The 13,172-nt window shown below is 44.8% G+C and overlaps 1 protein-coding gene across 1 annotated transcript; it reads left to right on the top strand.

Moving 5' to 3' along the window:
• The first annotated feature begins 1,569 nt into the window (after positions 1-1,569).
• PRDM13 (PR/SET domain 13) lies at positions 1,570-10,751 on the top strand. Its single transcript, XM_006118437.4, has 4 exons — positions 1,570-1,794; positions 3,953-4,084; positions 4,208-4,328; positions 8,359-10,751. The coding sequence occupies exons 1-4, from the start codon at positions 1,654-1,656 to the stop codon at positions 9,840-9,842; spliced, it is 1,878 nt and encodes a 625-aa protein (XP_006118499.2). The 5' UTR covers positions 1,570-1,653; the 3' UTR covers positions 9,843-10,751.
• Positions 10,752-13,172: the final 2,421 nt, after the last annotated feature.

Here is a 13,172-nt window from a genome sequence, read left to right on the forward strand (position 1 = left end):
GTGTCTTCACATATACTTAGGCTGAATTAACCCATATCATTAAGATTTAACAATTATGAAGCTCATTTAAAATCACTTTGTTTTCTAAAGAGCATTTCCGCTTATCCCATTTCACGTCATACTTTCAGAGAAAGATGCGTCATATCACCACTGGTATTTATTATAATGACGAGTGCTGCTGTAAATAAAAATAAACTGTATGATTAAAAACCATATAATTAAATATTGAGATATACCTGCTACAAGATATGATGTTTGGATAATTGCCTGTCTACCATTTACCCAGTTTCATATTTCCCATATTTCATATTTCCTATACAGAATAGACGTTTCAGTTCTTTACAGTCTTTTGTGCACATCTGGGTCTTTTGTGTGTGTCCAATTAGTAGATTAGGAGATATTCCCGTTCCAAAATTGTGTTATTCAGTCCCTACCGAACTCTTGTAAGAGCTTTTATACGCACCAACTAAATTGTAAAGACCAGTGTTTCATATTTGTCTAATAAAAATAAACTCACTTTTACCAAAATAGCGCTGATAATTCGAATTATGGCTTGTGTATGAAGCATATTGTTCTAGCTTAAATTACATTCATTTATTTTTTTAAAAGTATTTTCGGTGCGGACAATTTTGTATATGAAAATATAACCTGCAGAGGTATGAATTTAGAAGGGGTCCAATATTATCTAGAATTCTGCGGTGTCTGAATCCATCTTTTTGAGTTTCTCTAATAACACGAATTAAACAATTCCCACAGTGTTCACAAATGCAAACATTTGTGATTTAAAAGGGCAAACAATGGTTCATATTTTGTGCCATTCATCTAAGAAGAAAGTAAAAGTTAAGGAGCAGAGCTGTTATAAATAGGTTACTGGCCTGAAACCAATCCACTGAAATGGTAATATGGTCGGGTTTTTTTTAAAGTGTAGGTATTTTCTGGTGTTTTCCCATCAAGTACCTGCCCAATTTCTGTATGGCACACGCCAGGAATCAATAGAAGTTAACAAGTCCTCAAAACATTCCCCATCTCTTTGTTTAATCTCCTTTACAATAAAGCCAAGGGAAGAGAATTAAAAATCTTTGAAGTATATTAAACCTCAAAAGAATCAGCCAAGTAGACTTAAAATAGTCACTTATTTTCCAAAACTGGTTTGTCTAGGAACAATAAAAGGAAGTAAAATTTATGGAGAAATTATACAGTGGATTTGTCACTTAAAATATCGTAACTGTCTAGGGGACAATACCCCATGCTGAGGATTAATGGTCCCTCCAGACCTTTGATTCACCAGCGCCTTTTCTTTGCCCTTGACAAATTGGATTTTTAGGAATGGGAAGGTCGCCTGGACCATTGTTTGCTAGCCATTCAAAGTCCTTGATTATGCAGGGGGGTTAGGGAAAGGCTCCACGTGACCCTCTTGGATGGAACTCTGCAGCTGCTGTAAGAGCTAAACTCTCTCACCAAACTCTGCGCCCTAGAGCACCAGCGTGCCAAGGGGTACCCCTCCTGTTCCAATTGAAAAGCCGGCGTGCACACACCGCCGCGTCACTCTGCAGGCGGAGATAAGCCTGTCTTCATCCTGCTCGCTTGCTGTCTCTGTCACTCCATCCCCGTTAAGTGCTTTGGGTTCCTGATCGCTTATACCCAGAGGCAGCGATGCAAACAAGCAGGGCTCCGGCCATCAGCGTGAATGCGGAAAGTTGCATCCCAGCCGGACTGCGTCTGGGTCCTGTGCCGGGTGTCTTCAAATTGGGCAAGTACCTGTCAGACCGCAGGGAGCCAGGACCTAGAAAAAAGGTATTTCCTTTGGTGTCTCCTGCACTGCTGGACCTTGTTTGACAATTAACTCAGGGGGACCTGCACTTAGGAAAGAGGCTGCCTTCTCCTCGGTTGATCCTGCCTAGTTTTAGCACAAGCCAGAGTACCAGGAAAGAAAGAGAAGCGTTTCATAAAGAGTGACCCAAGATTCTTTGTTACGGCTTGGAAATTGAGTGTATAGAAAACCTATCCAGCCTTCCTGCCCAGCGTTTGCCTGGTTGGGTAGTGTTACAGCAGGCTGGTCTTGTTAACAGGAAGGTGAAAGGGCTGTGACGGTTTTTTCAGACAAGAGGAGATGTCCCTGCCCTTGAGATCTTCATTAAGCCAAGGAGAAGAGGGATGGTAGAGGGGCACTTTTCAGAGTGTGTGACTGCAGAGAGCCTGTTTTGACGTTTCCTGGGCACACGAGTGGCGTGCCCCTGGTTTTAGGTGCGAGGGCGTTTCGCTAGTTTTCAGGTTCATGGCGCTGGCTTAGCTTTCAGATGCTGATGCTCTGAGGCTTTGATAACTTGTTGGTGATTTGTTCCCTCCTTTCTCACCTTTGGTCTTTCTGAACCGCATTCACCGACCTTTTAAGAGAAATCGTCCCGGGATTTGTCTCAATGTCGCTGATAGATCTATCTATCTATCTAATCTATTTATCTATCTATCTATCTATCTATCTATCTATTTTGTGTTTATGCAAGGGGCTCACAGATCCAACGTCGGCTAAAGCGATTGCTTTTTTTATTGTGGTTTTTAAAAATAGTCTTCTCTTTGAGCGGGATCGAAATCTGAGTTTCGGTATCCATTTGCACGTTTTCGAGCTGAATGCAGGCTGATAGGAGAATGAGGCAGGTTGATAAACATTCCAGTGGCTAAGTCATTTTCAGGTGCAGTCTAAGCCCCGGTTGCTTGGACTAAGCCAAGGCGCAGAGTTAAGGGAGGTCTTCCATGTTGCAGCTATTGAAAACAAATCCTTGGCTTAGACCTCAAATGCATGTACAATTGAGAAATGTATTGAAACTAACCCTGCCGAGTGCAATTGATGGATCCGACTGACTCTACAACTCCCTTACGTCTGGCATGCGGAAAATATGTCAGGCTTTCAGCATCAGACCCTACAAAGTTTTATGATATAAAACTCGTATAACCAAAAGGGGTTTAATGGAGATGAACTGGTTACCCCCAGCAAATTCTGCTAGAGAGTCTTTTCAACTTGCTGGTATTGCAAATGGGTCTATGGATGCGATAGCCACAAGGCAAACACTCTACCCCCCGCCCTCCCTTCCCGTGCACAGGTTGGTCATAAGTTCCGCTCGGATTTTTAATGCCCTTTAATTGTTTTTAAACGCTCTGCCAGCCCATTCAAATTTATTTCTCATCTGGCTCCATTGGTTTCTCTCTTTAGACTGCTTTGTTCGAGTGACTTTTATTACATGGTCATTCAGAGAGCTGGCACTTCATTTTCTCTTTGTATGGGCAAGCAGCTTATGAAGTATGAGGCCACAGAGACTTTGTAGCTCAGCTTAATTCTCTCTCTTCTCTTCCCCTTTCTTTTGACAAGTCGCATATTTTACACTTGCTCCACTCCAGGCTTAAGGCACGAAACCACAGTCATTCCCAACTGGAATGTAAAATATCACGGGCGCATTTTAAATTTAGCTTAAACTTTTAAACTAACCACACCTGCAGCCTTTGAACAAGATACGTTCTAGTAAAGGATGTCCAATGAGAGAAGTTCTTACGCGGAATTGTTCTCACAATAAGGCAGAGTTACAGCTTTCGGAGCGAGGCTATGGAAGGAACCTTTTATCCTTCCAATGAATATACTCACTCCAGGGGCAGTCTCATTTATTTCAATGCAGGGTAGTCGCAGAGTAACACACTTCTCAACATGAGTAAAGATGGCAAAATATAGCTCTTACAAACTAGGTGTTTCTTTCTCCTTTCGCTACTATGATTTCCTGCTATTCCCAAACACTTGTTCGGCCTTGATCTATTGACTGTATAAGCCAGCGATTCCCTGGATGGGAAGATGAGGCAAGGGTTGCTAGTGAGGAGAACGTTTAGGCTTAATTTATAAGGGGTTTGTGTTTGTGTTTTGTCTCGCTTGGATCATGAGTGGAAATGACAGTGGCTGATGCCTGTATTCTAGGTACGGATGGTGAGAGGGGAATTAGTGGATGAAGCCGGGGGCTCAGCTCTGGAGTGGATAGGGTTAATCCGGGCTGCCAGAAACACACAAGAACAGACACTGGAAGCTATTGCAGATCTACCAGGAGGACAGGTATCTCTCTCTCTCTAGATTGCGCGCAACTTTCTGGCTGAATGTTCTCTAGCAGTGATCGGCTGCGTCACGGGGGCACTGATGGGTTGTTTTTTGTTTTTGTTTTTACTCTCTTCCGAATAGATTTTCTACAGAACGCTTAGAGAGGTCCAGCCAGGGGAGGAGCTGACCGTGTGGTATTCAAACTCTTTGGCTCAATGGTTTGACATCCCAATCACTGCTACTCCGACACACGACGAGAAAGGTACAGCAACTTGGACTTCATTATTCTGTTCAGTAGTTACTGAGTAGAAGTTAATTCAACTCCCAGGTACCCTTTCTAAAAGAGCTTCGCGACGATTTCCCAATAGCCAAAGTTATTGTTTTCAGATCAACATTATAATTAGCATCCACGTTGTGATATAAAGTTGTAGTTAGGAAACCTAAATACAATTTGTGCTTGCAGGAAAAACCTTAAAAAAACCCATACCAGATTGCTACTCGGCCACCATTTTCGAGTCATCTGTTCCTTCTGCTTATTTTGTAAAGTTTTTTTTAAAGAAGTGGAACCAGCAAATTGACAATACATCAGGATTCAGCTAACTATATTTTCAACATTGACACTATTTTATAAGTTTTCTAGGAAAAATGGGGTGTACATAAAACAATACATCTCTATTTTTAAAATACAGTATTTCCCTCACTATGTTTTCAAACATTATTTTCACCTTTTCCCTTTGGCCACGGCATCAGACTCCATTTTAAAGTTAAAATATGGGACAATTTCCAGCTACTCCTCAGATTCATTTAGTCATTTTAAAAGGGTCCGTGGTCAGTTTATGCAAATTAGGAAGTACTAAGTAAAATTATGTGATAGTTACATTCAGTTTATTTATGTACGTTAGGAAATTAGCATCTCACATGCATCAATCTTGGACAAATTATTTTAATCTGCAATTTGCTGTTAGGTGGAGCTGTAGTTTAAACATAAACGATATTTTAAAATTATTAACGCGGTAGTATCTGAAAGGGGGAAAACGCATGTTTCGAAATATGACACAGCAAACATATTTCAGTGTCTAAATGGTTTCCCGTGAATTTGATAGCTAGCATATTTCCATGTGCTGTTTCCCATGCACAGGCATTTTGCAGCAGACATGGGGTTTCAATAGATGAAGAAATTGTATTCTAACAGCAGTTGCATTGTGTATTTCATACAAATCTCTGCAAAACCAGTGAAAACGTAGGCAACAGACAGAAGCCCGTTTTGAAAATTGCTTTTGGTGATGGCCTACTTAGTCACTCTGCTTAGAGCATAACTATAGTCATTGCTGCTCTGAAATTTTGCTGCATAGATTAGATTGAATGAAGAACCTGATAATAGAATAGACTTGTTCAAAGACAAAATGAGCAGCGCACAGGATGATACGATTCCTACTGATCAGAAGCCCTATACAACACTATCCACACACTTCTTGCTTCAGTGCCTTTTAATTTTATGAGTAAAGGCTTGATCCTGCAGGAGGCTGATCCCCCCCAGAGTATGTTCATGACTTGGAGGACCCGGCACTCAAGACTGAACTTAGAACAGGGCTTGCCTATTATTTAATACATTTAGAGTTACTATTAAAATAACACCTAACATTGCTAGTCTATGTCACTGTACAGGGAGTGAAATCATTTCCCACTAAAGCCAACAGAGCTATCGGTAAGAGAAAGGCCTTCAGAATTTGGCCCCTTGTAACAAAACCCAGGAGCGGGAGAAGACCTGCATAGAAAGTGAAATGAGGCTAAGTACTCTGTACTAAGTACTCTGCTGCCCATACTCACAGCGAATATTACCTTACTTAAGTAAGCCACTAATTTCAATGGGAGTACTGTACTACAGCACTGTTCTTTCATAGAAAGGACCACAGAATTTGGTCCACTGTACTAGCACTGTAATAGCACTAACTTCATATGCCCTTTCTAATCCACTGTAAATATAGAAGATATGAAACATACACATTCTGAAGATCAGCATTTCCCAACTTCCAGCGTGAAGTCTGAAACTAATCGTTACAGTCTGAGGGCATAATAAATAGTACAAGGCGAAAGAGTAATTATTATTACTTTTGCAGGGGTGCTGGAACAATTTGTATAGTAAGGGTGAGCAACTGAACCAAACTGTAAATCCTGTATCTAATGGAGAGCCACGGGGTGCTGCAGCACACCCCACACCCCGATTTCCAGAACCTACGTACTTTTTTATAGCATTTTGAAAAATGCAAGAAGAAACCTCTAGATGTTGCTGCTCACAGATTTTAAGTAGATTGATGTAACGTTATAAACAAGGATCTTTCTAAATAGATCAGTGCTTGGGAAGAGCTGGGAGGAGGAGGGAAGTAATCTGTTTATATTCAGGATACATTTGCATTTGGAACAAAGCTTGGTTGGTATTGCACATACTTTGTAAAGAACATAAAAACCTACGCACTTCTTTGAAATGAGTCAAAAAGCAAAAGTTTCTAAATCAAATGCATTAGGCTTGGAGGGTCTGTGGAGGTTTCTAAACTTCGAGCCGTTCCGTTTTAAAAACTAGTTTACCTGTCTCTCAATGCACAGTAATAGGATTATTGAAATGGTTCAGACACACTGCAATTGAGCAATTAAGGCCTCGGCAGAGTCAGACACACTCCTCCTTCTTCCCCTCCTCCCTAGCTCAGCCCAACAGTGCGAAAAAACACACAACGCCCGATTTAAGATTCCAGCATAGATTCATAAAGACCACTCACTTCAAGGCAAACTAGTGAGAGCTATGCATGACAGAAACTACATAATACTTAACAGAAGAGAAAATACGCAACCCATGTTTTGTTCTGTGCTTTCATTATTCACTGTGCATGAAAGTGTTCCAAAAAGGAATGGGAGCTGGGGTGGAAAGACTTTTATTTTATCCTGAATGATACTGAATGAATGAGCTGACACTGGTTGATTCCTGAATTAAAAGTCATTTTAAAAGGCTGTTTAGTGTGCTAATTCCATGTGAACTTATTCATTAACAACCCAGCCATTCTGCGCTGCTTTTGCACTCTCTTCTGTGCTTGGCTGCAAGTTAATGTATCATTTTAACACACTTTGGAACTATGTGACATTTCTAAAAAGGCCAGATTTATAGTCTCTGGTATTTATTTACTCTGCTTTTAAGGTTGTGGGATTTCGCACCTCTTGATGTTTGTAAACAATATTTTAATCTTGGAAATATGTACTATTTTACTTTCTCAGTTTCACAACTTTGCCTGCTTAGTGTATTCTCTATAAAGTTAGGGCTGGCCAGTAATGTACAGCCTGCAAGTACATTACTATTATGATTTTTAAATGTTTCAAATTTATAATGTGTATATTTTGAATGCTGATAAGTAGGAGGGGCTAGTCTACATTTAAAAAAAACCCTCCTGCAGAGAATATATTTAAATGTCAGGGTTGAAAAAAAACCAGGCCAGGCTTTATTTTACTCCTCAGTTGGAAGGTCCCTAAAAAGCAGAAGAGAAAGAAAAGTCTAAATTTAAAGAAACATGAAGTCATAATACAAACAAGGCCATTTCGGTTTGTTCCGCTTCAGGGAAGCCTAAATGTTTAGGGATGGGGCACAAAGGGCATTGTCCTCTGAAAAGGAATGATTACATATGGCCCTATACATATACGAGATTGTCTCGCCGGGTAACGAGGAGCTCACGATCATTAGATTGGCCTTTGTGCAGTTTAGTCCACTCCTCGACATACGCTACCTATTCTGAGAACGTCAACAGATGGGCCCCGCGACAGACGATTTAAGGCAACAGCTGCTCTCGTTTCCCCAAGCCCAGTTTAGCTCAGTCCAGACTCAGTTCAGTCTACCACCGCCCAGCCAGCTCTACTCAGCCCAGGCCAGCTCCGCTCCTAAGCCAAGAGGCTTTATTTGGGCCCAGGCTGAAAACACAAAGCAGATAGTTGTGGTACTCCAGTCCTTCCAGGCGCTGGCGTGTGGATCTAAGACCGGATCCAAACCACTGCGGTCAGCCGAAAGCCTCCCGCTGGGTTATGCATCAGGCCTTTACTGTGCGACTTGGGGGAAAGGAAAGGTAGTGACGAATGAAAGGGGACAGCGTTACTTCCCATTGCCCCTGTCCGTCCCCCAATGGCAGCCCACGGCCTGTCTAACGCATGGGTCCATCGAGGGCCACTTTGCGGCGGTAGGAGGGCCTGTCTGTAGCTGACTCGCGAGCCGGGTGTGCCGCTACTGTCTGTCTAACGGCGGGATCCGCTTGTCTTCCTAGGGGAGGAGCGCTACATCTGCTGGTACTGCTGGAGGACGTTCAAATACCCCAACAGCCTCAAAGCCCACGTCCACTTCCACTGCGGCTTGAGCAGCGGCCGCGGCTTCCTGCCCCCCCACGACCATGCCCGCTCCTCCGACCTCTTCCACCTGTCCCCGAAGGCGGCGGCGGCGGGCGAGCTCCCGGGCGCGCCTCCGCTGAGGACCCACGGCCTGCAGCAGGCTCACTGCGGGGCCCGGGAGGGCATCAAGCGGGAATCCGCCGCCTCCCCGCCCCTGGGCAAGCTGGGCCCGGCCCGCAGGCCGGTGGGCAAGGAGGAGCAGGAGAGAGCCTTGGACATGAGCCTGGGCTCGGGGCGCAGCCACGGGCCCTTCCTCGGCCTGGTGGGGAGCTCGGCGGGGAGCAACGGGCTGAGCTTCTACCCGGGGGGCAGATCGGCCTTCAGGCCGGCCGGCCTCGCCAAGGCGGCCCACGCGGAGGAGGGCAAAGCCGGCGGGCTGGGCTTCAGCAAGGCCTTGGCGGGCAGCAAGGCCGGGCGCGCCGAGGCGCTGGCGGGCGGCCCCCAGCCCAAGTGTGGCGAGGGGCCCCCGCCCGCGCTGCCCTGCGCCGGCGGCCTGCGGGCCTTCCCCTTGCTCTCGCACTTCGAGGAGACCTCGGCTTTCAAGCACGTGGAGCGGGGGCTGCCGCCCAGCCGCTACCCGCCGCTGCCCGCCGGCGCCGGCCTGCACTTGGAGCGCTTCTCGCTGCCGCCCTTGGAGGGGCTGAAGGCGGCCTACCCCGGGGAGTGCAACCTGCCGCTCGTGCCCGTCACCCTCTACAACGGCGAGCTGCTCTACAGCGCCCCCTACTACCCGCTCAAGCTGCACTTCGGCAACCTGCTCAAGTACCCCGACTCCGTGGCCTACTTCAACGGGCCGCCGGCGGGGCTGCACCCGGCCGAGCTGGGCTCCCTGGCCAGCATAGACCGCGAGCTGGCCCTGCACACGCAGCAGCTCTCCGAGATCGCGGCCGAGAAGAGCCGCGGCCGCCTGGAGAGCCTGCAGCCCGCCGGCGGCCAGCCCGGGGGCAAGCCCAAGACCGGCCACCTCTGCCTGTACTGCGGCAAGCTCTACTCGCGCAAGTACGGCCTCAAGATCCACATGCGGACTCACACCGGCTACAAGCCGCTCAAGTGCAAGGTCTGCCTGCGGCCCTTCGGCGACCCCAGCAACCTGAACAAGCACATCCGCCTGCACGCCGAGGGCAACACCCCCTACCGCTGCGAGTTCTGCGGCAAGGTGCTGGTTCGGCGCCGGGACCTGGAGCGCCACGTCAAGTCCAGGCACCCGGGGCAGAGCCTCCACAAGGCGGCCGAGGACAAACGGGAGCCCGGCTACCAGCTCCAGGAGCCGGAGCAAAAGACTGACAACGAGAGCGACGTGGACGTTTGCTTCACGGATGACCCGAGCGACCAGGACACCAGCGGCAGGAGCAATGATCAGTAATCCGGCGCCCGGGCTGCCAGTGCGGGTTGTCCCAGCGCAAACCCGCTTCTGCTTCGAAACACGCCAGCGGGTTTTGCCCTGTGGGGGTAATCATAGGGGTACTGTATTTCCGGGGCTGGGAAACAAACCCTCGCGGACCGGGAAAGAGCTGTGTGCTTGTTTTCAGTCATGCACTGTCACTCCGCTCAGTCCTCTTGTAAGGCACTCCTGAACTGCCAAAGCATCAGCCTGCAGGGGGGTTCATACTAGTCAGCACGAGTTCACACGCAACAAGCACCGCTCTCTTAGGCGCCAATGTTTTAGCCGCCATCTATTTTGTATTGCTCCTTTGTGTCAAGGAAATTGTGCCTTTTGGAAACAATTCTTTTCTATGTAATTTTCCTGCCACTTGTTCCAGCATTCCAGGTTCTAGGTATGGACAGTAGTCACAATTCTGCAGGCAAGTCTGGCCTCTGTACACTTTATTTCCACTTCCGATTTGCTTACTCGTGGCTAAAAAGAACAAACAAAAACGCACTGCAGTACTGAATAGGATCCTATAGGATGATAACAGGTATACAATTTGATCAAGTTGCAATTATTTATAACAGAAAAATATTTGAATAGCAAATGTAAAATAAATATTGAAAGCATGAATCTAAAAGCACGCACTATATAATTTTAAAGAAAATACACTGTTTGGTAGACTACAAATGTGGTGTATGTTTGTTTTATAATGAATGATGTACAGTGGACACAGTATTTTGGTATTGGTTCCAGTTTGTCATGCGATTTAAAAAAAATAAAGTTGCTGACAAACTACTGTTTGTCTAGTTGTTCACTTAGATGACTTCGATAAGTTTTGGGTTCTCGAAAATACCACTTTTAACTATCTAACAGTAATCAAAGGGCTGATGCAAAGTTCATTGAAGTCAGAAGGAACCTGTCAATTATCTTCAAAAGGACTTTAGATTAAGTCCTAAACTAATTGGACTCGGAATATTTTGCCACTAGCGAGTCTTTTCAACTCTAAAGAATGTATTTTAATGATTACATTGTAACAAAAATCAACTGGTTATTCCAGATAGTCAAGATTGTCATTAAATCACTTTTCTGAACAAGGCCCAGTGCAGACACACACATAACGTTGTCCAGATGTTCCATAAAAATTTCCTATATCTGCAAGCATTCACATTTATAATCATTGCTGATATGTGTTTTACATGGACTATAATAGAACATGACCTTTTTCTATTCTTTTGCATCAAGAAATAAAATACATCAAAATTAAAATCTCTGCAGAACAACGGTGAACATACCTACCACTCCAAGAAACACAGTTACCTGCGGCCAGATTTTTCCTTTTCTATTCCCACTGGTGCGAAGTCAGTCAAACAAGCAGCTCTACTGAAACCAATAGCATACCTTGGCTGAGCAACTGCTCACCCATTCCGTTTAAGGTGTTAACAATGTAGCTCACAATGCCACTCTATCCTCCTTGTACTTTTCCCTCCCCCCAGTCTTGGGAGAATGGAGAAATTGAATCCAGTTCTGCATTCCTTTTGCATCTCAAACTCTCCATCGATTTTAATATTATGGTTTTCTAGTTACATAGGAAGGAAGGGGCTTTAGACTCCAGTTGGAGCCCGATCCTACAACCCTTACAGAGATGAATAAGTTTTAGTTCCTCGCATAGCCCTATCGATCTGGTTAGGCAGAAGTGAGTATTACTCCTCAGGGAGCAGGATCAAACACAATGTCAGTACAAATGGAATCCAGTATAACGGAAGATTCCAAAGTAATTGCCTAAAGCATTTACTTAACACTGCCTCGAACAACATAACTGATTAATCAGTATATGCAATATTTATACGTTAGTACAAAGGACCCTCTTTTTTACTTAGTACAAGTGTAACCACTATGACAGGGATAAGAAAAAAGAAATAAAATCCGTAACTGACTTTAAAGGATTGTATTTACATTCAAAATTGCCGGTAAATAATTGATCGATTACGAGCTAGGGCATGCTGCAGAACGCGGGCTGTTTCGCACAGTGTGTGCTAACCAATCACTTGCTTTGAGTTCGATCCTGCTCCCAATAAAGGAAAAAAAATCTGTCCCATGGAAACGAGGGGGATCAGGACCCTGATAGTTCAACCGATGAGACTTCTGCCACGAACTTCAGTGGGAGCAGGCTCTGGATTTAAAACGGGTACTTATTGCAGCTGGTGTTTGTGCCCGTTTTAATTCCTTTTCAAAAGAACGAAATCTGTCACTGAGATCCTGCAGGCGAGCGATAGGATCGTGGCAACTTCCTTACTGCCATTTCACTGAGGTCATAACTCCTGCAGCAGAGCTGGTATGATCCCAACAGCTGTGTACGAGGCACTCACGCTGCCCAGAGGCATTTGGAAGCACATCATGCTGCCCGGTTCCCCTTAGCACGTATTGAAAGGAACAATTCTTAAAATTTCCCAGCAGCCTTGTTTGTATGTGGGTACTGGCCATCATCGCAAGGAGCTCTAGCATGGTGAAGGGCGCAGTCGGGAACCCTGGTCTTTGTCATATTGAACACGATTATATCAGTAAAGTCTGCGCATAAAAACCAACCAACCAACCAACCAAACCAACTACTGAACAAAACGCCAAATTGTAATGCTTTCATTACATTTCCTTCAAATCTCAATAGGCGAGTCAACATTATAGTATAGACTAAGGATCTGTACACTAATAGATTTTAAATCAGCGTCATCTTTGAATTACGAAGGCAACTCCTCCAACCACTAAAGGGGAGCGGAACCCCTCAGTTATCAAATCTTCAATATTTCAATTATTTTTATTTTTCCGAAATCATAAATTAGTTAAGTCCGATGATGGAAACCTGAGTGAAATAGAATAACTTTTGTGCTTAGATCCTTATGTCATATGGCATTTGTCAATGCTTTCTGGATTGCGTTATTATCTGATAAAGGAGGTTTCTAGTTGGAATATGTACCTTTGGATACCAGTTAAATAAATCTTAACAAAAAAGTAAATCACCTTACGACATATTTTTTAACTCTCAGGACAGAATTTGCAATACTAGCAAAGCCAGAAGTGTCTCTAACTGGTCTGTAATGAGCAGAAGGGCAGAAAAGACGAGCATTAGTTAAACAAAACGGGTCGGCTTACAGGTCTTTCCAGAAAGAGTTTTAAACGGGTTATAGTTCCCAGACGTGATGCTTGGTTTCATTTGGTCTCCCCTGTGTACACTTTCTCGTCCCCTTCATTTTGAAAAGCTGTTACCTGATTATTTTAGCCTTCCCCTACCGACCCACGCCAGTTCCTCCAAGTGTTAATGCGTGTGGCACA

Source organism: Pelodiscus sinensis, chromosome 3 (genome assembly GCF_049634645.1).
Source record: "Pelodiscus sinensis isolate JC-2024 chromosome 3, ASM4963464v1, whole genome shotgun sequence".
NCBI lineage: Eukaryota > Metazoa > Chordata > Testudines > Trionychidae > Pelodiscus > Pelodiscus sinensis.